Raw genomic sequence first — 23,245 nt, forward strand, 5'->3', positions numbered from 1 at the left:
TAAGAAGAGCCATGTGATAAAAAATAATAAAACACTGTCTTGACAGTCCTCTAAGCATCTTCAGTTGAGGCTGCCCAATGTTGTCCCACCATTAGATTTGCATTCTAATTGCCCTCTCATCTGTCCCCTGAAATGGTTGCCAGGTTTGTGCACAAGCTGACATTGCTAACGGTAGCTGGCATTGATAACGTTAAATTAATGGCTAGCTAATGTTGCTAATGTTTGCTAGCTAACATTAGGGTGTTACAATATGCAGAGCCCATGCTGTAGAACTCAGCCATTCTGATATTGTTTTCCACAAACTGGCAACAGAGATACCACATGATACCAACGATGGTATACTAGTGGCTGACAAAGCTCGTTAGAAGCTGGAACCAACTGTCCGAATTCTTTCAAAGAGATTAAAAAAACAATCATTTTGGACCCAATAAACATTTTTAAATAATTTGTAATCGTAATAACATTAAGGAAAAATGATAGGCCTACTTTTTAGCTCTGTGGCTGTTTTAGTTTTTTTTTTAAATGATTGCATGCAAATGTAATCAATATGACCTTTAATGAGCTCGAGTTTGATAACTGTGACTGTGAGAACATCAATGCTCAAATGTGCAGATCGAGCCTGTGGTTTCTGCGGCTTGTCAAGATACTTGAACAATTCCAAGAAACAGTTTTGGGTTGTGGGTTATTTTACTTACATCCAAACCAAAGAACATTGGTGGTCGGCTTTTGTTTTTCTCTGACTCAGTTTATCAAGCCAAAGAGCATTTGATGTGGATACATCCCATAGTTATGAGCAAAAAACAGAAAAGGGAAAAAAGGAGGAGCAACATGGACCAAAATTAATTGGATAATAGGTTGGTTAATAGGATAAAACCGTTCTTCTGTAACATATATTCCGTTCTCATTTCATAAACACACTTGTTTGGGCCAATATACACAGTCAGTTTAAACTCGTGTAAATTACTGATGAGTCATGATGCTCCTTTTTACTTCTAGCTGTCAGTTAATGATCACATGACTTTTGCTTTGGTTTCCTGTTCGTTTTTTGGTGCGACCTCGCAGTTGCAAAGGCAAAAAGCCCAGGGTCCCAGCTAAAAAGAAGATTCATAACAAAGAAAATTTTCAGGTCCTCCATTAAAAGTCCTGCAGTGAAGTTGTTTCCAGACACTGAGGATGAGATTCAATCAAAATACAGAGGTTGACAGGGACTGTGCCAGGGAAAAATGTATATGCTGAATAGTTGGGTTGAACTCATTACATGCTGATTGAAATGTGTGAATGTGCTCCTGCCTGAATCACATGGTTTATATTTACCACAACATGACCGCGATGCTTCGTCTCTTTACTGGCCACATGCACTCGTAAGACAATTAAAAGCTGCACCAACCTCACAGAGGATGTGGCTAAAGAAGTCGAGATGAAGAGCACGAAAAACCACAGGGTCGCTTATCGATCCATCTACTTTTGGCCTATAAAAGGGGGATCTTTGAGACCCCCAGAGACAACAGCTTGACTTCTCTGCTAGCATGATGCAAGCTCTGCACAAGCTTCTGCTCTGTCATCTTCTGGCATGTCTGGGACTTAACGGTAAGATAAACTACTCTGGTTATTAAGTCTAAGGTCTACAAATGCAGGGTCGTGTAGTAACGAGTTACAAGTAATGCACAGGAGTAGAATGTTTTTGTTTATTTGAAGAGAGAGTACTTTTCGAAAGTAAGTTCCAAGTGGACTTTTGACCCTGATGAATGGTGATGAAAAAAAACATAAAAAGAGGCAGCTTATAATATCTTTTCATGGTTCCTCAGGATGTGATTGTTGTCAACTGTTGGGCCCTGTTCACCAGTACTGCACCACAGAGGCACCCAGTACTGACAAAAATACTTAGATAAACTTCTTTCGTCTTTCGTAAAATGTTCCTATAAAGTTTCCATGGTAACCTCCTGTGAACTTTAAACACCAGTAGGAACCTGTGGGTATTGTGGGCTACATGTTCTTATTCACAAAATGAAATTACTCAGTTAACACCAGAGCATTACACTCTAAGCCCTGGCTGTCTTATAAAGTGCTGCCCAACAGACTTTTAAAACTTCCTCTAACCTCTGCAAGCTCACTTAAGTCAGTTGCACATACGACAGGTTATAATATAGTTAGCTGGCTAATGTAAGCTGTGTTACTAATTTAATATGTACCATTAATCTTTGATGTTATAATTATGACATTAACTTACCTTGTGGTCTGTTGGACATTTAAATAGACGGCTTCAAAGATCAGTTTACCTGATGTAATGCCAGCTTTACATTAAACATTAAAGTCACTTTCATATTAAGAACCAATTACATTCAGACTATATACAGAGTTGGAATGGAAAGTAACTTGTATTTTGAGTATTTTATTAACCTGGTACTGTTACTGTCAAACCACATCAACCAAAACTTGTCTGGTGTCTTTGAGTTTTAGAGTAGAAGCAATCCAAGAGTGTGTGTACAAAAACGTAAATCCTGCTGTAATTATATTGCACAACTAGACTTAATATCTACTTAGTGGATTTATAAAGGCATAAGAGGTGAGTTTGAAACTTTGGTTTTTTTGTTTGGATTACAACAAATGACATAAAAAATGTATCAGTGAACTTCTGAGGTGCTGCTAGGTGGATCTTTTCATCTTTTGGACAAAGTCAGGCTTACAGGGGACTTATGGGAATAACTCATAGTAGACAGACATGTAGGCACTTGCTAACATAGAAACATCAGGCTGCAATGACCCCATGTACAACTCTCTCTTAAGGTGATGTTTTTGTTCTGTAACTCAGCTGATAGAGAAGACTGCAGCTGTGGCATCTGATGATGCAGCGCCCACTAATGGTCAACAAGCAGAGAAACTAACTTCTTTAAGAAAAATGTATGAGAGTATGAGTGTATTTTTACTGCATATTATATTACATGTTGTTATCATAAACAAATGAGTAGCTTATCACCTGAGTTATTTGCTTCCACATACGTGGATGTTTCCCGTAAAACCGCTCAGGTAGGGACAGACTTGTTGAGAATATTGATTGGAGTTTTAAATTAGCCAATTATAAAAGCTAAAATAAAAGTAGCCATGAGTACTAAATGAAAAATATGCCTCCCGCCCTGCAGCTAGGTATAGTAGTCTCTGCACAACCATGAGCTCCCAGTGAACACAGCCAACTAAAGGTATAATTTGTAGAATACAGCCAGAATTCAAAGCTCCAAAAACACAAGGGGCAGCATATCACCAGATTAACCAACAACTGCACTTTGGTAGCTGTAATTGCTATAGTTAGCCACCATTAGTGAATTAGCTTATGGCTCAGTAAGTTCTGGAGCCAAAGGTCCAAGAGTTTGTCTGAACCTGGGCCTTAGATTACAGGGGAAGTCACCACGAGTGACAAGGCCCAGTTTGGATTTGGGAGCCTGACATTAGAATAAACACAGAGAACTGGATCTGAACGCAGCCTCCAAGATACACGAGGTCAGTTTGTCAACAGGGGACAGTCTGACCAAGACTATGACTTCAGGGGACAACAAAACAAAACAAATACATTTTTGAACAACAGCAGTTTTCATCAAATATGATTCTGGTCGATTAAAAACATTAACAGAATCTTCACACATGTTCTTAAATTATTGAATTAATTATTGAAAAGTCACTTAATCAATAGGCTGAATGTGTCCTAAATACAGAAAAGCAAAACAAGTGAGTGGTGAAGGACATGAATAGTAAGAAGCAAAGTAAGAGGAGGAAGAATTAATTTATGTCTTATACATTAAATGTTATACTGGTCAGGCACTGATCGCATAAAGTATACACTTCAGCTGATAAACAAGGTGTAGATGCAAAGATAACACAAGTTGCAAACGTTTGCATTTTTTATTGCACACAGGACATGGTTAGAAGACAAGGTAAAATAGATCATAATCAAAAATGCAAATGAAGCAAAATTCTGTTTAAAAGGTTAGTCTTTGCAGCCCCAAGAGGCCATCATGCTGACCCTGCACAAACTTCTGCTCCTTCATGTTCTGACATATCTCGGACGAAATGGTAAGCTGATAAAATTGCTCCTTAACGCAAAGCAAAATAAAAAAATGTTGCCAACATTGTTTTCTCTTTCCTTCTTCTGAAGACACAAATGGCATTTTAGTTGTTCTTCGTCCCTGGATCGACCAGATTCTTAAGGAAAATGGTTGTTAAATGTAACAACTTTACATAAAGCTTTGCTGCAGCAAACCTTCATTGTGTTTAGGAGGTGTAGTTATGTCTAAGTCGCTCTGTCAGTGTTTACTCCTTAACTCAAAGCTAAATTTAAAAAAATAATAATAATCAAATATTGTTTTCTCTTTTCTTCTTTTAAAATGGCATCTTTAGTTATTTCAGTAACATATCCACAAACTGTCTTTGGGTGAATTAGATGTAAGATGCAGTAGAGCTACTGTAACTGGCTTGTGTCGGAAAATATACATTCATGTGACTTCAGTCAGAGAAGCAGGTCAGTGATGAAACTTGTTAACAGAGACTTTATTACAGAAAGGCACATTATTAGGGAAGTAGCTTGTTGAAAAGATTAAAAAAACAGTGAACGTGTGAATGAACAGAGGAAAAAAGGAGTTTTATAAAGATTTAAACAACATCATTATTATAATTGAATTTACTGTATAGCTCGACGTCTCCTTAGCATAAAGATATGTAAGCTAAACAGAGTGAAAGGCCTCTTATAATGTTGAACAGCTATGAGCTCTGTGATACAGAGTGGGTATCAAGACATTTAGATATATAATAAAAATAACAAAAATCACATCTCAATCGGTGCATTGACTCTAATTCAATGATTAATGAGAATAAATGAATCTTACAAAACAGAACAGCCACATAAGGACAAGACAAAAGAGCATCATGCTCATTCAAAATGAGGCAAAATGAAAGGTTCCCAATGATGTTGTAGATATTTTTTAAAATAACATATGTGTATCTATTTAAAATAAGGCCTTTTAGTTACTGTGTGTATGTCTCTGGTCTACAGTAACCTGTGGTTCAGCTAGTCTGTCACACAATTCAAGAGTGCATCTTTGTTAAATTCATCCAAATGAAGTTTACTTAATATTAAAATGTCAATTTAGTATTCAAAAGCAGGGACAGATACACCGAAGGCCAAGAAAAACAAAATACAGACATTAAAAGTCAATGCTGACAAAGACAACAGAACAAAAAGGATGGTAAAACATGATTGTGTTAGTACATTAATAGATCCATGTGACCTTAACAATAACAAGTAAAATCCAAATCTACAAAAAAAATTGATTAATAAACAATCAAATACCAATCACTCATGTGGAACCTCTAAAAACTATGTGGAATAAAAATATTCATACACAGAGAAACAGGGTAGCATAAAAAGTGTCATTAATACAAAACGGAGGCAAATATAAAAGGTGAATGACATGAAGGAAAGAAGACAGATAGTGGAGTCATGTCACATATGTCAAAGATCCTTCCGTGGATCAGAGAGGTCTTAAACAAAGTTAACTCTGTTACGTGCAGCAAAATCGTGAGGATCCAACACAAGACACAACAAACTTATATTGTGAGCCTCTAATGGCAAGTCCAACAGCCTCAGTCATAACAAAAATGTCCTTTCCATAAGTGTGTAAACAAATAGCCTGTAATACGTCTTTTATGTCTTTTATGGTCAGCTCGTACTGTAACATGCAGCAAAGATAGTGAAGACGAAAACGCAAGACACTCAAGAGGCAGGCAGGGTAAAAAACAATGTACTTCATAGTCTGTCCCTCCAAAAGTGGCAATAAGTACACTCATCAGCATTTAAAACATTTTCAATTTAACACTGCTGAGAAACTCTGCAGAACACTTCACTAGAAAACCACATTGTTTCTGAAGAATTCTTTTGAACTCAAACCTGATGTAACGCTGAGTAAGAACTTTCTCTCTGCCTATCATTAATTACATGAATGTATTTGCTTTTCAGGCAATGTGGACTTTAAAGGCATATTATGCAAGACGGATCCATTGCTGTTAGTAAAAACACAATTCAAAGGTGAAAGATACGTAGTGGTCGGTTGAGCCTCATTCCCAGATCATCAAAGATCGATGCTTTAGGTTGGCGAGACATGACAAAAAATGTGCGTCTTTCTCAGTAACTTTTTAGAATTGTCCATGCCCAGAAACATCAAGAACACAGAAAAATACTAACAAAATAAGAAAATACAGACGTTGGTCAACATACTCTACAGAGCTTTACCCACGTTACCCAGGTCAAACTGCTCATTTGGCTGGTTTATACTGATAGAGTGATAACGATGGAGGAAAGGTCAAAGGAAAACCAAAAACAAAGTCAAAGCTAGATGTCATCCTGCACACAACATAGAAAAAAACAAATAGGACTTTTCGGTGAACAACAGCTCGAGATGCTCACTGTATTTAGTGCTGTCTGTACAAAATGGATACAATATGACTGACTATGATCTCCAGCCTGCCGATGTGATGTTCACTCATTTTACCGTCTCTCCATTTTCAACTCATGTTTTCAGCACTTGGGAGTGAAATCATACACGGGCATACTGCTCCACCAAAACAGATGCTGTATATGGCCTCAGTGCAGACCAGAAAGGGACATGTGTGCGGAGGCTCCCTCATCAGAAATAACTTTGTCCTCACTGCTGCGCACTGTGCTAATGGTAGAGAGTGAGTTACATTTTATCTTCCAGTTGTTTATTTTAATCTGAAGTTACATGAACTTACTTTTTCAAAAGAAATGTAAAATGTGTTGCTTTGTTTGAGTGCTGGCAAACAACCTGAGAAAATTTACTGACAACCTCTCAATTCTAACTTTTTGCAGTCCACTGGTGAGGGTTGTTTTGGGCACCCACAATCTCAAAAAGACTGGGACAGTGAGAAAAATTGAGCGGAGATGCAAACACCGTGATTATCGTAATGACACAGACGAAAATGACATCATGCTCCTCAAAGTAAGCATTTATTCTTTCAGCCAGTTTGTCCCAGATGACGTCTTGTATGTTTAGTCAAATTAGACACATTTAAGCTTTTCTTTTTTTTTTTTGTTCCTGTGAGGGTAAATGTCAAATTTGGCCAAAAGAAATGCCAAATTCAAATATCCCTGAAATTCTAGCCAAGACACAGCACTATCAAAGCTGTTATATTGTAAAGTTAATTTTCGTTTAATAGATTCATCAGCTCCAACTTCTAATGATTGTTTTACTGAAGCCTGATGAAGAGTAAAACCATGTTCAGATGCTGTTCATTTCTACATTCTGGTTTTCGTGTCTCCAGCTGTCTAAGAGTGTTCCGGTGGGTGGAACAATACAACGCATTCAACTCCCCCCTCCTAACATGAACCTACAACCCAACCAAAAGTGCAGTGTAGCTGGATGGGGTAGGACCGAACAAAGTGATCAGCACACTGTTACTGACCTGAGAGTGGTGGATGTGTCTGTTGTCGACCAGAACGACTGTAGACGGCAATGGTATAAATCTAAATTGAATCTTCCTGCCAGTGTCATCTGTGCAGGTGGATATAAAACACTCAAAGGAGCCTGCCAGGTAAGTTTTCTATCTGTTTTTGGAAAATTCAGGGACACATAACATATTTTTTTGAATCAAAATATCAAGATATTTCCATTTTACTAGGGTGATTCTGGAGGTCCTCTGGTGTGCAACGAGGTAGCTGCTGGTGTCGTATCTTTCGGCGATAAATATTGTCGTGACCCAGACCTTCCCAATATCTACACAGACGTGTCCAAGTTCCTTCCCTGGATCGACCAGATTGTCAGTCAGAATGGTTGTTAAATACAACAACCTTACACAAAGCTTTGCTTCAGCATACCTTCATTGTATTTAGGAGGTGTTGTTATGTCTAAGTCACTCTGTCAGTGTTTGCTCCTTAATGCAAAGCAAAGTAAAAAAATGTTTCAAACATTGTTTTCTCTTTTCTTCTTTTGAAGACACAAATGATATTTTAGTTGTTTTTTCCAGCAACATATCCACCAACTGTCTTTGGGTGAATTAGGTAGTCCCCCCAGGAATCTGCTGAGAAAAAGTTTAAATTCCGTGGGGAGCAATTTTGATTCTGCGGAGAGCAATTCTTGATTCCGCGGCTTGAACGTTAAAATTCCGCAAACATTAAAAAAAACATACTTTCTTTTAAAAAACATACTCTTTTTAATGTACTAATGAATTAAGTATTCTCTTGTGAAATTAATTGCAAAACCAGAACACTGCAAAACATTGTGGAACCTACTATTACTTTAAAATAATCAACATCAACATTTTCTTTGTCCCCATACTGTTGGGCATATTTATTTGCATTATAAAAAGTGCTAAACTTTTCACCAAACTATGGGTGAAGGTTTAGGAACTAGCAGTGAAACCAGTTCCTCTGAAGTTCTGGTGTCACTGCAGGAGACCTGGTGTCAGTAAACACAGAACCAGACTGAGCTGCTCGTCAGAACATTTCTCTACACATTGAGTCAGCCTTCCTGCGGTGGAGTGATTGACAGCATGTGATTAACACGAGCTCGACAGCAGTCCAAACTGTGACTGTACATTCAGAGCTGCGACACGTTTGCTTGACGATGATTCAGGTGTTCTTCACTCACCTGGTGGATGGAAACTTGAGTATGTCGCTTCACTGCACGTTGATAATGAAGTTATTTTCATCATCAACGTGAACTTCTACTGAGCCCAGTCTATCTGACAGCGACATCCAGCGGCCGGGATGAAAACTACATGCAAAATGTGATATTCCGCGGAGGGTCTTTGAATCCGCGGACGGCCGAGAAATCTGCGGTAAATTCCGCGATAGCGGAATCGCGGATTCCTGGGGGGACTAATTAGATGTAGGATGCAGTAGAGCTACTGTAACTGGCTTGTGTTGGAAAATATTCATTTATGTGACTTTAGTCAGAGAAGCAGGTCTGTGATTAACATTCGTTAACAGGGACTTTATTACAGAAAGGCACATTATTAGAGAAGCAGTGTGTGGAAGAGATTAAAAAACAGTGAACATTTGAATTAACCAAACCGAAGAAGGAACAGAGCTATTTAAACCTTTCAACAGTTATTATCATGACATCATAATTTAATCTTCTATATAGCTCAGTGCCTCTAATGTAACCTCGGCTCTCCAGAATGAAGGTCCTGCTACAATGTTAAGTAGCTGTGAGCTCCAGAATACAGTCTGGGGGAAAAGACCATGAAATAAATAATAGTAACAAGAAAAACAAACATATCAGTGCATTTACACTAATTCAATGATTAATGAGAATCAATTAAAAATGAAACAGTCCTCCTCGTGTAGAGTAAATCAACTACATCAGGACAAAGAACATCTTACAACATGTTCATTTAAACAAAAGAAAAATATTCTAAACTAAGTCACTGTTACATTAAAAACTTTTGCTATTACATTTCTGGTCTACAGCATCCTCTGGTTCAGTTAGTCTGTCACACAATTCAAAGCGATGTCTGAGGGAGATGTGTCAAGTAGATTTACACAGATGAGCCTTAGGGTTAAATTCATTTAAATGAAGTCAACTAAACATTTGGTGCTTTTAAAGGTCAAAATATAAACAGTACAAACTGTGGCGGTACTGGCAGTAAATTGCTTACAGGCCAGCCCAACCTACATAAAAATATAAACAAAAAACATGAAAAGCTGGCAAAAATGCCCAATAAACAAATGCCTCTTCCAGATAGCCTATAACTAGTACCTCCTACAAGCCCCAGGGGAAATAAAAAAGGTAAACCGAAGGTGAATAGGGGATTGGGGTTTTAAGGGGTTCCCAAATAAACAGTTTCCCCACTCAAAGTTGTGGCTGACAATAGATTAAATTTATAGAATAAAACAATGTGATATAAAAATAAGATGAAAGGGATAGAAAACCAGCCAACCAGTGATCCACTGCCCCTGCCAACAGCCTAACACACCTCAACATACGGGAAGCTTCACTCACAAGCTTCAAACTACACATGCATAGACAACTAGTACATGTATGTACAGATGCTGCAGATTGTCATCACCTCACACTGCATATTTGCACTGGTAATATATATTTGTACTGATATAATACTGTATATTGTATGTACAGTATGATGCTGTATGCACTGTGTACATGGAGTTTATTGAGGTATCAGCTGTGGTATGGTATTTTATTTTATAATTATAATATTCTTTGTATATTTAGCTTCTAAACCTCGCGTTATTTTGCCGACGGCTCTCAGACTCGAAGGAAAAGGGATAATGTATTATACTGGGAACCATTTTTTTTAACTGCGCATATGAAGATAAATGCTTTGACTTGACCCGTTTTTCAGACAACGTGGACTTTATCTACTCTTCATCCAAAATGTTCACCATTACCAAAAGAAGAAAATAACTTTCAGATCAACGGTAAACATTATTTTTACACATACGGCAATTTAAACCTTCAGTGCATTGTTTGCCTCAGTAGCTCCAAAGCCGTTGTAACTCTGGTTTCCTGATCTTGATCAAGACGTCGTTTCTTGATGCACCCTCTTTTGAAAGCCTGTTTTGAAAACCTGAAGCCACGTCTTTTGTAATCACTGCAACATCAACCCAGCAGCATGTTAGCAAACGCACTGAAGAAACAAAGACCACCAAATAAGCAAGACTTCTCTTCTTCAAAATAAAAAGACCAAGAGTGGAAGGTTGTGGATTTGACCAGAGACCGCCATGGCAATCAGCTTTGTACTGCTGCTGCTCTTTGTCCTGAAAGGTAGGCTACTGACATACAAGTTTACATTCACTAAGAAGCTCAAAAATCTTGGGAAAAAAATAGTCAGGAAGAAGGAAGATTTTGTGTTTCAGGAGCTGATGGTTCTCGCATCATTGGCGGCAGAGAAGCTGCCCCACACTCGCGCCCCTACATGGCTCTGCTGCAAGTCCGCGGTCGACTCAACTGTGGTGGATCCCTGGTGAGAGAGGACTTTGTGCTCACAGCCGCACACTGTCAGATACCTGTGTAAGAACTGACTATCAGACTGATATCTGCAGCTGTAATAACTACTTTGACAACTTTGAGCTATTTTTTTACCCACTTCATGACAATGTCTTCAGCAATCTGAGAGTCTGAGAGAGAACATGCCGACCTTTTCTCAGAGTACATAATTAACATAATTACCGTATTTTTGTGCATTCCCTGTCACAAGAATTTCCTTTGGGATTTAAAAAAGCACTTTCCTCTCCTTTGCTTTCCTTTCCTTTCCTTTCCTTCCTTTCTTTCGTCTTGTCTTTTCTTCTTTCAATTGTGATTTGTAGACCATACACGGTAGTACTTGGAGCTGATTCCCTGTCCGGTAATGAGTCTACAAGACAGGAGCTCAGCACCATCAGGTCCTTTCCACATCCCGACTATGATGGACATGCAAACGATATAATGCTCCTGAAGGTGAGGACAGTTTCAAACAGTGCTGTACAACTGCTGGAACAAAGGCGTAACACGTCAAGATTAAACAAGACATAATAAACCTTTTATTTTCCTTTTCTGACAACTAATCTCCTCGTCTCAGCTCAACCGCAGTGCTCAACTGACGGAAGCGGTGCAGCTGATCTCTCTGAAAAGGGGCCGGCTGAGTACATCCAGTAAGTGCATCACAGCCGGCTGGGGCGATGTGGGGGATAACAAGACCTTACCAGCCAGGCTTCAGGAGGTCAACGTGACCTCCCTGGCACAGCGGACCTGTCGTAGGAGATGGCGAGCTGTTCCCATCACCAGGTCGATGGTTTGTGGCGTTGGGGGCAGCGTCTTTCAAGGCTTCTGCTCGGTAAGAAAATACAACGGCTAGTCATTGATCAGGCACACAAACTGACCGTCGAAGGAGTGTCAGAAAGTCAGACACTCACATCGTTTCAACCTCTATGATGTGGGTATCACAGGCACATCCAGTTAATAAGCAAACCAGAAACTAATAGGATCTGAGATTGTCTTGTTAATAGAAAGATTGATTGCTTTTTGTTTCTTGCTGCAAAATTCCACAGTGTTTGTTCATATACTTTATGTTAGAATCTCATATTGTTTCTGTATAAGGGGGACTCAGGTGGGCCCTTGGTGTGTGACGGAGCTGCAGCAGGAGTCGTCTCCTTCTCTGGCCGGCGCTGCGGAGACCCCAGGACCCCTGATGTCTACACTCGCGTGTCCTCCTTCAGGGACTGGATTACAAGAGTGTTAAACAACAATTAGGCAAATTGGACTGAATGGTCGTGTGTTGCCTATTTAGGATGCACTTTTCAAGACAAGGCTCTCAATTATGTGCAAACATGTGGCGGCGTTGTGTTGTTCAATATCAGTGCTGTGCTTGCTGAAAAATGATAAATAAAGTCATAAATAATGTTTTTGTCACCCCACTTGTCACAGTTTGTTTTCTGTATTTGAACTTGGTTGGGCAGAACTCTTTTCATTGTGAAGTTTGAAAAAGGATGGTGAGCTGAAATGTAAAAAATGAAGGGGACACCGCCATCACACGATGAATAAAACCATGACTTCTGTAGTGAATACCACTGTTTATTTTATGGGTCAATGCTATGTTCAGCAGTGGGATGTTACTAAGTACATTTCATTTACTCAGGTGCTCTACTTAAATGGGATCTGTGTAACAATGTGTAGCTATTTACATGTCTTTTTCGGTTGCCTATACAAGCCTGTGGCCAATTTGTTTGAAATGTTTAATGCTGCATGACTTCTTTGTGAAGGACTTTCCGTGACAGTCCAAGGGTTGTGACTTTATGCAAGTACCTCGTCTCTGAGTAGCGGTAGCAAACTGTCTAGTTTAGAAACAGAGTCCGCTTTTATAAACGACCTGCTTCCAGCACAGCACAGATTTTCCTGAGAGCTGCTACGTACCAATTCAAAATATGCATCCTCTTATTTAGCATCTCACACACAAAACTCTTACTTCTGAATCTATTACAGTTGTCTGACAGCTTTAGTTACCACTTTTTACATTATTACAATTATTCATACATTTCCTCACCAGTGAAAACCTTATAACCTCCAGAAGTTGGTGAATTTAGTAGGATTAGATGTTTCCTTTCTAGATTTGAAAAAATGATCCTACTTTTTTCTTTTTTCTTTCTTGAATAAGACCCTCTTGGCATAGAGGAAAAATAAATTGTTACAAAGATGAAAACACATTTGTTTTTCCGAGATCATGAAAAGTTGATTCAAACTACCCAACAATTGACAAAGTTGTTCAAATAAGCACAGCCTTAAAAGTCTACAGCAGTACAATGCAAAATACACATTAATTCTATAATGATATCAATCTACAAAAAAAAAAAAAAAAAACTAAAATAGTTAAACACAATGAGTACTTTTATTTTTCATACCAAAAGAAAATTAGCTGATAACGCTTACATATTTTTTTACTCAATTAAGGTTTTGAATTCAGGACTTTTACTTGTGGCCGTGCATTTCAAAACATGGTATTACTACTTATACTTAAGTGAAGGATCTGAATACTTCTTCCACCACTGGCTCAAGCTGTATTGTACAACTTTATAATGTCATCATAATAACTTAATGTTAACCGGTGACAGTGCTGCATTACAGGGTCTGCTGAAGTTGTGTGAAGAAGGGAGGATTGCTGGATGCTGAAATACACTGTTGTTGTTCTGGTGTCAGTTGGGTTGCAACATCAGAGAAGGCAGGTGCCCAGATGGTATTCCCAATTATTTGCCTATACTCACTGACCCTGAATGCCAGGTCAATGGTAAATGGTAAATGTAACTAGCTCCCCTTCGGTCCCCAGGATGATGCTACTGATGTGCACTCACTCAGGCATTATTTCAAGATCATTTACAAATTTGCTCATCACTTATGCTGCCTTCAAGTGCTCCTAACTTGCGGGTTTTGAATCATGCAAATAGGTTGTGCATCCTTATGGCTGAGATTATAAATACTGAAATTAACTAAATCCCAAGGTTGTCACTGGTTTAACAGATATATTTAAATGTTAAAGGAAAAGTAATCATTGTGACATGATAATTATTTCATATTTCCACTACTATACTATAGCACTTCTAAAATGCTGTCTGTCACTTTAAGCTTAGGCAACACTTGCGTCACAGGAAATCCCGACCGTACTTGTGTGTGTGGGGGGCTGTGTGCCTTTTTCCATGTGAATCCTGCACTCTTTACACCTGAACTCCGCTATTTCCGAAAACCATCAAACGCAACATGCGACAGTTTTGCAACACCTGTTCAACTCCGGCCGTTAAAAGTCCCACATCATTGCTGCGAAAACACCAATTCCCACTCTGCACCGCGCGCGTGCACACGTCCTTCTCTGCGGCCATGGCAACCGAAGGCACGCTGGGAACTGGAGTCTCCCCTCCGCGTCGCCCATTTTCCACAGGTTTCGCGAGATTTACACAGGCGGGTTGGTGGTGTGTGGCAACATTTCTCAGCCAGACGAACTGAACCATACTGATATGCAATCTGCGTAAAGGTAATGACAATATGTTCCGAAGACAGAATTAAGGCGTTAACACGCAGTTGTTGTAGATGTTTGTTACCTGACACCAGGGACACCGACGAGCGGATGTAGCTAGCCGCCTCCACTCACAGTAACATCTGCATTGGGGTAGAGCTAGGACAAACGAGTGGTGCTGGTAACCTCCAGTGTGAGGTGTAGGTGTGTTGGATTCAGTCCAGGACAGGTGGCGTACGACACGGCTCACCCCCTCCTGTATTATATGTACCCTATTAGTGCTAATGTATATTACACTCAAAGTTAACCGGACAACGTTGGTTACATATTGCAGTTCGTCAGACATAGACATGGCTGACGTATTCTCTTGGAAGTTGTGTCACACATATGAAGTATTGGCTTTTTAATCCTCAAGTGACTGCTTACTAAATATGACATGCTACAGTCTCGCCTGAGTAGGAAACAGTGACCTCCATGTTGTGCAGTTGGACTAAAATACCCAGGAAGTTAGTCCATCATGTTAATCTATTGGCTGTTGGAGTTGTCAGTCTGAGCTGAGCAGGCTGCAGCCTGTCACAGGTCTCTTCAGACAGACCAGCCTCTCAGCTGAAGTAGAGGCCCTCCTCATGCTAAGTAGTTTACATTACATGTGAACTTTGACAGCTGTTCTGTTCGCTCACATCATAACTAAACATTACCCTGTCTTTCTCTTAATCAGTAGCCATTGAATTTCTGGAGGCATGTCCAAGAAAAGGGGCAGGTATGTAGAAACAAGGCTACTGTAAATGCCATCACATGATGCCATCAATGGTGGTTTTGAATGCAATGTGACAGTAAAGCATGCAGGGAAAAGTGGATGATTCAGGAATAAATGTTATGTTATGTTATGATCCAGTTGCAACCAAGGATCATTGTCATTATCGATTACTTTCACAACCATTCCATTGATAGTTTAGTCAAAAAAAAAATGTGAAGAATGCTCATCACAATGTCCAAGAGCCTAAAGTGATCTTTTTGTATAGTATTTCTTCATTTATTATCATAACAGATAGGAGATCCATACTTTTTAGAAGCTGGAAGCAACAAAAGTTTGACATTTTTGCTTCAAAAATGACTGAAGCGATCAATCAGAAATCTAAATAATTGGCAATTAATTTTCTTTCTTTGGATATATCAAGTTGCTGTTGCAGCTCTAGTTTATATTTGACTTACGCCGGGAGTTAATGATTGGAATTCATATTATGTTCTGAATAAGATAATCAGCTGCATAAAAAAAAAAGTTTTGATGGTAGTGATGTTGCATTGGTTATTAGAATTGGCCTCAGGTCATCCTACAGTAATTTTTTTTAAATGTCTGAAATGCATTTCATATGTGATCATTACGTAGCCTGATATCATCGAGCCTTTTGTATATGTGTAAGGTGCATACTTTGATTTAAACCCTCACCACAGACACAGTATCTTCCTCCTGTTTTACCAGAAAGCGGAGTAGCGGGGAGCTGAGTGACATGTTGACCCCGGACCCCAACAGCATTCTGGGAGTCCGCATTCAGCATAACTGGCGCGAGAAAGGGAACCAGAGCAAATGGAAGGGAACAGTACTCGACCGGCTTAGTGTGAACCCTTCTCTTTTCATGGTGAAGTATGACGGCTTTGACTGCGTCTACGGCATCGAGCTGTTCAAGGACGAGAGGGTGTCGAACCTGCAGGTGCTGTCGGAAAAAGTTGGTGAGTTATTTAGCCTCCTTTGTTATCTGCGACAGCCAGTTTGCAACTGTTGGGTTACAGGCTTCCGTGATTCTCACTTTTACATTGTTTCTCCTGTTGTGACCGTGTCTTCACAGTAAACAATAAGATCAAGATACCTCCAGGGGCGGAGGAGCTGGTGGGCAAAGCTGTGGAGCACCTGTTTGAAAAGGAGGATGGAGAGAAGAACGAGTGGAGAGGCATGGTCCTCTCCAGAGCTCCAATCATGACCAACTGGTACTATATCACTTATGAAAAGGACCCCGTTCTTTATATGTATCAGCTGTGGGACGACTACGCTGACGGAGACCTCAGGATTCTGCCTGAAGCAGGTACTGGTCATTTGGATAGAACGAAGACAGATTGATTATTCACAAAGCTGTATTAAGTTCTTGTTAATCTTAATTTTCTAAAGGCTTTATAGATAGAATCAGGAGAAACGGTAATGTGACGTTAAATCATGTTTCCAACTCAACTCATTTGACATGGATAGCATGTGAGCTCACCAGCAGCTACAGTGATCTGTATTTATTACAAGTCTTCCTGTGTTTGAACTCCTTTTAATAAAGCAGGCAAATTGCAAGTTTTTGCACAAGAACTTCTTGCAGCCATGGACACAGACACTCTAGATGTTAGTTTTAAAAAGTAAAAGTTTAAGTGGGGTTAAACTAGACGTGGTTTTTTTGAGTCCCAGGCACACCAAACTGACATCGCAGACCCAGAAGCAACAAAGGCTGACTGTTCCATCGCCTCATGTCACTTGGTTTACTTCCAAAAAGCTAGACTTCACTACACCACAAAGACTACAGCTTGAATATTTTGCGTCTGTGAAAAAGGAAATAACTCCCTGAAACAGCAGGTGGCGATAATCTGTAGGAAGACTCAGGACTGCAGATATACATAATGTATTTATATCATTTTCACACATCTCTTGCTGATATAGACATGTTCTAATCAAGAATATGTCTGGTTAAAAGTTGCAAATGACAGTTGTTTCCCATCTCACGCACTCATTTGTTTAGCTGAACGGCCAGTCAGAGGGAGTTCTCCCAACAACGGGCTCCGCCAACGATTCAAGATTCTTAGTTGGCCAAAAAGATGTCTACAAGGGTCGACCAGTGACAACAGTGCAGGAAACACTGCAACAACTAGGGCTGACCGATAGCCCTGACATTGGCTGACAGTTTGATGTCAGCCTGGTGTGTCAGGGCCCTTAGGGGGAGATTAGATATTGCAAAAAGTTGTGAAAAGTGCACTGAGGACAGCTAAAACTCTTGACAGTGGTTTCATTATAGTTTCTGGCTAATGGGTATGATCGGACGTGCACAAAATACTGCTTCTAATGTGAGAATATTCAAGTTTGTATCACACATAAACTTCACAGCAACATATCAAGTCAAATTCAGATTGTGTCAAAGATTATAATTATGATCATATTTAAAAAACCTCAGAATAATGAGGCATTATGCAAGATGTTACCAGTCAAAACTGGTGGTTTCAGTAGTCTGTTAGAGCCTTGTATCATTGTTATTTTCAATTTACAGATCAGATCTTAAAGAGCCATGCACATATTAAGGTGTAAAACAATAACGTGTGTCTGACATGTTTTTTGCGGAAAAAAAGGGTTTTATTTATTAATTACCACATTAATATCCGTAAAAGGGCACCTACTCTAGAATACATGAATAATATATATACTATATAAGAATTACTGTAAAGTCCAGTCACGGTGTATGTGAGCAGTGAATGAAGACACATTTTACACTTTGAGCAATTAATATGACAACTCTGCACATACATCATTCTACACAGTAAATCTCAAATATTAATTGTAGGAAGAAGAAAAAAATCTTATTTTGGACTGAAGGGATAGATAGATGGATGGATTAATCCCTGAGGTGAAATGATAGCATTAGCATAGCATTGGGTACATTCCACTACAAGGGCAAATATAGAAACAATCAACTATCTCTAACTGAATAAATGCCTACAATTGAGAAAATAGGGCCGGATAAATAATTGTTCTGTATACTTGAGTGGATTCTGAGTGGAGGCACACTTCATTATTCCTGAGATAAAGAGTAATGTAATAAGTGGCGAAATGAGATAGACCATATAAAATAATAACACAGAACCTCTTGAACCAGATCAGTACTCCTCAGAAAGCCAGATTCAACATTATTTCATACCCACTCTGTGATATTTTAAGTAGGTGGTGTTTTATACAATGTAATTGTAATGTCCCAATGTTTCACTCTTCAGAAAACAAGCACCTGTTGCCTGCAGACAGGAAGCCCGGAGAGGAGACGGAGAGTCTGGTGGGGAAACAAGTGGAGTATGTTACTGACAAGGGTGTGAAGAGAACGGGCCTGGTCATCTACCAGGTCCCAGCCAAGCCCTCTGTCTACTATATTAAATATGATGATGACTTTCATATCCATGTCTATGACCTGGTCAAAACCACCTAGAGAGATATCGGACACTTTATCTCACTCTCCAGCCTCCGTCCATCTGCTTCTGTTCCACTCATTGTTATAATCTTGTTATACAAAGCCATGGCAGGGTTGAATAGTTAATATGCTTTAATGTTCGGAATAAAGTGCAATCTGTGTTTCATACGCACAGCAGAACTGTAGCACCGCTATGCTTGGCTATTTCCAGGAGAGGGAGTCACCTTGTTTTATCGTTGCTGCTCTACTTTACACTTTAAGTTTGGACAGTCCAAGATTGTGCTGGCCAACAGCTGCAGAGTGCAGCTGTTACTGCATTTGGATTTTTGTCCCTGAGAGACTCACTGCTTTGTCCTTAAAGTAATTATCTTAATTAAAAGCCAGTGTGTTCTAAAAGAAGCTGCTCAAAATTTCCTTTTGGAGCCATTTTTTCGGGGGGGATTATCTAAATAGCTAATAAGCAGGAAATACACATTGTTTGGAAGATATGTTTTCCACAGAGGCATTTGCTGAATTAAATGGGCAGATAGAGTCATGTATTATATTTAATTAATGTGAGCACTGGAAGAGATGAATTGAAGCAGCATTGTCAAATCTACCAAATGGGCCCTTTTATTTTCAAGAGCCTTTTAGATGTATTATTATCATGTGGAATTTTACGCCTGCACTTTTGCACCTGTTTAGCATTGCATCAGATCAGATTCTTTGTGCTGGTGATGAAGATGCAGTTAGCTAAATTCTCATCACAATTTGATCCCACACAAGTCATAAAGTGCCTTCCGGCTTGTCATTCTGCAATATTGTACATACTCTGTCTCCAACTATCTACACTCTTAATGAATTATTGCGTGTGAAGGCTGCCCTTGGGTTTTCGTTCAAAAGTGGTAACGCAGACAACTCGAGGAAAGTTTCGCAAACCATCAGTTTATAGTAGTGCAGTGTTTTGCTCTTAATGCGGTATGAAAATGTTCTATAAGTATAACACACAGCATCCTATGTTGTATAAATCTCACTGTTGATATTGTGGGGAGCACTTTATTGTATAAAGTTTACATGTTATGGTACGTTTCATAGTTTCCCCCAAATTGCTTTTTTCCTTAAGAGCATACGTGGCAAAATAAATGCTTTATATCACATGCATGACAAAAAAAAGAAAAAAAAATAGCTGCAATACAGATGACAGTGTAAAATGCCTTGTAATGTTGCCTGTCGCGATAACGCTCATTTATACAAGTATCTCATCAAAACGCCACCAGCTTTTGGTGAAAGGTTCATTAATATATTACAAACTGAATATTAAACAGGTATAATCAACTGACAAAGCAGTTTGTTCACAGTAACTAATTAATTCTGGTTCTAGTCTTTATAACTCTGTCTGACATGTATGCTTGCACTATGGTATCGGTATTTTCATCCCAACTTAGTCACCATGTACCGGTTGCTGAATTTTTCTTCTTCGAGCTATTCAGCGTGTCCCTTATAAACTACTCAATCAGTAAAAATATGCTATTATTACTATTATTTTTAGCTGTAAAAACTCTGCATGCATCATCCGACAGTGTCTGGAGATTTTCAAGCCTTATTTTGACGGTAGAGAAGTGACAGTGTGTGGCAGAATCAGTACCATTTGTTTAACCAACATGAAAACAAAATAAGAAAAAAAAAAGTTTAATACTGTACATCACCGCTTGGGGTGCTGTGGAGTGTGTTTCTATGTTGTGTACAGTGGAATTACAAATGGCTGTGTGCGCACTTCTTCATGTTTTCAGTCACCTCTTCCTGTTCTGAAGTTGTAGCAGCATCAACAGGCCATTGGTATTCTGTCATAAGTATTAAAGATTTTTGCACATTTGTTTGGTCTTTTTCTTTGAACACGCGCACACACACAAACAGTTTATATTTTGCCTTAATAAATCAAACTACAGACTGGCCGTGTTTTAAGATTGATGTATTATTAAGTCACAAACTGCATATATACTACAAACATTCTCTTCATAACATTTGGGTGGTTTGAGAACAAAGGGGCTTTAAATATTGTATATCAGACAGTGTTGACATGTGGTGGTTCACACCAAATCAAACAACTTTTAAAATACATTTTGCTTCCTAGCATTATGTACAACAACTCCCCAGCCAATGCCACTATTATTTAGAGAACCACAGTACCCAATGAGGAGACTACACTCCTTGCAGCCAAATTTCACAACTTCTTTTCATCTGACAATTTTCTCTTATGTTGGGCGTTACATCTTTCTCGTAGGCGGCGACAACTTTTGAAGAAGTAATGTCAATTAAGTGCAAAACTCAAAAAGATTTATAAATGCCAGGTTGACCACAGAGTTCCTGTTCACTTGGTGAGGTCTTTCAGGTACTGCAAACCCTGATTTGTGTAATCGCTTGCTCTTGTTGGAGCCTCGGAAAGAGACGAAATCGTCCATCGCACTCCTACAATGAAAAAAAAAAAACATCAATGGATTAGGTTTAATACTTAAAAAATCCTGTATATAGAGTCATAATAGTGATGAAGAAGTAGAATATGGCCCTAATGGAATGCTTGAAATATATTGTATCTAACAAAGGACATTTCAGAATTGTTATGCCCTCACAAAAAGACAGGTTTTCATTCAGTTCTTACCAGAGTTCCACGACTCAACAGGAGAGAATTCAATGTGTGGCATGGTTGGAAGCTGAGCCTAAGGAGAGGGGGAGGTCTGTTAGTTTGACACAGATTTTGCAAGGCTTTGTTTTTTAAGAATATTATATTGTATTTACACTCAACATCTTGCAGCTGAATAGTGCACCAGTGGTAATAGCGTGGTAATAGAGTCACTCCAGAATTACACCAGAACAGGTATATGAATCATATGATGAAAATCAGTGGGCTCTCTCATAGAAATTATTTACTGACACCTGGTCATTGACTAGTATTAACTACAATATCTAATTTTTACTGCATTTCTTTCATTAAAGACACAATTGGCAAAATGAGACACTGAATAAACCAAAGCTGCATAATTTCTGTCCCACATAAATGACATTTCACCGAAAAATTGTATTCTCTTTCTTAATCTACCAAAGATTAAAAAGTCCACCAGTATTTGCACTCAGATTTGAAGCTGATGTACTGCCTGTTTCTACTGAAATGGGTCCCTATGCTGTTTTGACAAAGACAGATTTGTTCAGTTTGTGATCAGGGAGAAATAATGAAAAAGCACATTTTGTTTTTTACTGGCCAGTGTATCTGAAAGCTGTTGAGCTGTGTCTTCCAGTCCTATTAGGAAACAGGCCATGAATGGCAGGACACTTGAATTAAATTCTGTTAATGTAATCATTATTGTATAAATAATCAAAAGCATCATCACGGACCTACTGTAGGCACATTTGTAAGGAAACGATAGACACAAATGTGCCTGACATATTCTCCTTCCTTATGTTGCATTGTCATGCCTGCTAGCCTTCATCCAGGGCTGCCTGGATCAGAACTATGTTTAAGCAATGCATCTTATCTTTAAGTTACCTCCAGGCCAAAGTACTTCATCCATTCCTCTATGGCGGGGGGTATTGCAGCCTTGGCCTTCCCCAGGGCCTCTGAGCCCTGCTCACTGCTTCCCAACAGACCGGAATCACAGGCAACGTACAGAGCTCCTCCTGCAATGGTCACCTTGGTGGCCAGTCTGACAATGAAATAACAGAGACAGTCAGGCAATGAACCATGTTTACCCACCCCTGAATCCATTGCTGAAAACATATTACGATTACTGAACTAACGTTATACTACTTAACAAGTGTCCTCTGATGCAAAGACATGATCACTTACAGTAGGTTAGCTTGGATCTTTAGTGGGCTGTTTACATTACATTAGCCAACGTTATTTAACTGAGGAAATTCGTTTAACCTGAGCCGACGTCCAAATCTAACAGATTTTGAATTACCATGTTGCTGCAGATTTCTTCAGTAAACTAAATGTTCAACCACGACGTAAAGTTGTGTTAAAAATGCCAACTGGAGTGCTCTCGGGTACACTGACAGTTAGCTGAGCTAACGTAGCGACAGTTGGCTAACTGGCTAATCGTGCAGCTAGCACCAACAGCAGGTTGTTATTTAAAGGGAATTGCAAATTAAAATAAAAATACTGACTTCACTACGGGCAAAATCCTTGCCGCCATGGTCCACAGCGTGTAGTTTCCTTTTACGTGCTGGTATTTTAAGTACGTAGAGTGCGTGAGTTGGGGTTCAGGCTGTCTAGCTAGCTCCACTGAAGGACAACCCTGCTCGATCCATGTACACGAGAGTTGTGTCAATAAAGTTGCGCGTTCAAAAACGTAGTGCCTGCGTCATTTAGGAACGTCTTTTTCTTCGTTTCTTTTTTTTCTTTTTGTCTTTTTAAGGCACACATTTATAATTGTCGCCATGTAAATCCATTTTTTATGTAATTATTTAAAAAATAAAAACAATTTAAAAAAATCAGCTATTGAATGAGTGCTCTCATACCGATAGATTGAACTTGTTATGCGAGAAGAAGGCCGAGATCGATAAACCTGTTGTGTAAT

The 23,245-nt window shown here is 39.1% G+C and overlaps 4 protein-coding genes across 5 annotated transcripts; 3 read left to right on the forward strand and 1 right to left on the reverse strand.

The window, feature by feature from the left end:
* Nucleotides 1-1,503: 1,503 nt before the first annotated feature.
* Nucleotides 1,504-7,966, forward strand: LOC115591183 (granzyme B(G,H)-like). Its single transcript, XM_030432940.1, has 5 exons — nt 1,504-1,587; nt 6,564-6,717; nt 6,872-7,001; nt 7,324-7,593; nt 7,681-7,966. The coding sequence occupies exons 1-5, from the start codon at nt 1,527-1,529 to the stop codon at nt 7,837-7,839; spliced, it is 774 nt and encodes a 257-aa protein (XP_030288800.1). The 5' UTR covers nt 1,504-1,526; the 3' UTR covers nt 7,840-7,966.
* A 2,639-nt stretch (nt 7,967-10,605) lies between these two features.
* LOC115591189 (mast cell protease 3-like) lies at nt 10,606-12,410 on the forward strand. The gene is made up of 5 exons (XM_030432945.1): nt 10,606-10,787; nt 10,880-11,033; nt 11,330-11,459; nt 11,581-11,835; nt 12,099-12,410. The coding sequence occupies exons 1-5, from the start codon at nt 10,745-10,747 to the stop codon at nt 12,249-12,251; spliced, it is 735 nt and encodes a 244-aa protein (XP_030288805.1). The 5' UTR covers nt 10,606-10,744; the 3' UTR covers nt 12,252-12,410.
* Nucleotides 12,411-14,363: 1,953 nt separating this feature from the next.
* LOC115591190 (spindlin-1-like) lies at nt 14,364-20,547 on the forward strand. 2 transcript variants are annotated; one of them, XM_030432946.1, is made up of 5 exons: nt 14,364-14,517; nt 15,218-15,259; nt 15,980-16,227; nt 16,344-16,577; nt 18,508-20,547. In XM_030432946.1, exons 2-5 carry the CDS (start codon nt 15,240-15,242, stop codon nt 18,711-18,713), a joined length of 708 nt encoding a protein of 235 aa, XP_030288806.1. In that variant the 5' UTR covers nt 14,364-14,517; nt 15,218-15,239; the 3' UTR covers nt 18,714-20,547. The 2 variants fall into 2 exon arrangements, with proteins under 2 accessions (XP_030288806.1, XP_030288807.1); XM_030432947.1 differs by having other exon boundaries at nt 14,371-14,517; nt 15,221-15,259.
* Nucleotides 20,548-20,626: 79 nt separating this feature from the next.
* micos13 (mitochondrial contact site and cristae organizing system subunit 13) lies at nt 20,627-23,108 on the reverse strand. Its single transcript, XM_030432952.1, has 4 exons — nt 22,833-23,108; nt 22,213-22,369; nt 21,331-21,388; nt 20,627-21,140 (listed from the first exon to the last, which is right to left on the reverse strand). The coding sequence occupies exons 1-4, from the start codon at nt 22,859-22,861 to the stop codon at nt 21,043-21,045; spliced, it is 342 nt and encodes a 113-aa protein (XP_030288812.1). The 5' UTR covers nt 22,862-23,108; the 3' UTR covers nt 20,627-21,042.
* Between the last annotated feature and the right edge of the window lie 137 nt (nt 23,109-23,245).

This window comes from Sparus aurata, chromosome 11 (genome assembly GCF_900880675.1).
Source record: "Sparus aurata chromosome 11, fSpaAur1.1, whole genome shotgun sequence".
NCBI lineage: Eukaryota > Metazoa > Chordata > Actinopteri > Spariformes > Sparidae > Sparus > Sparus aurata.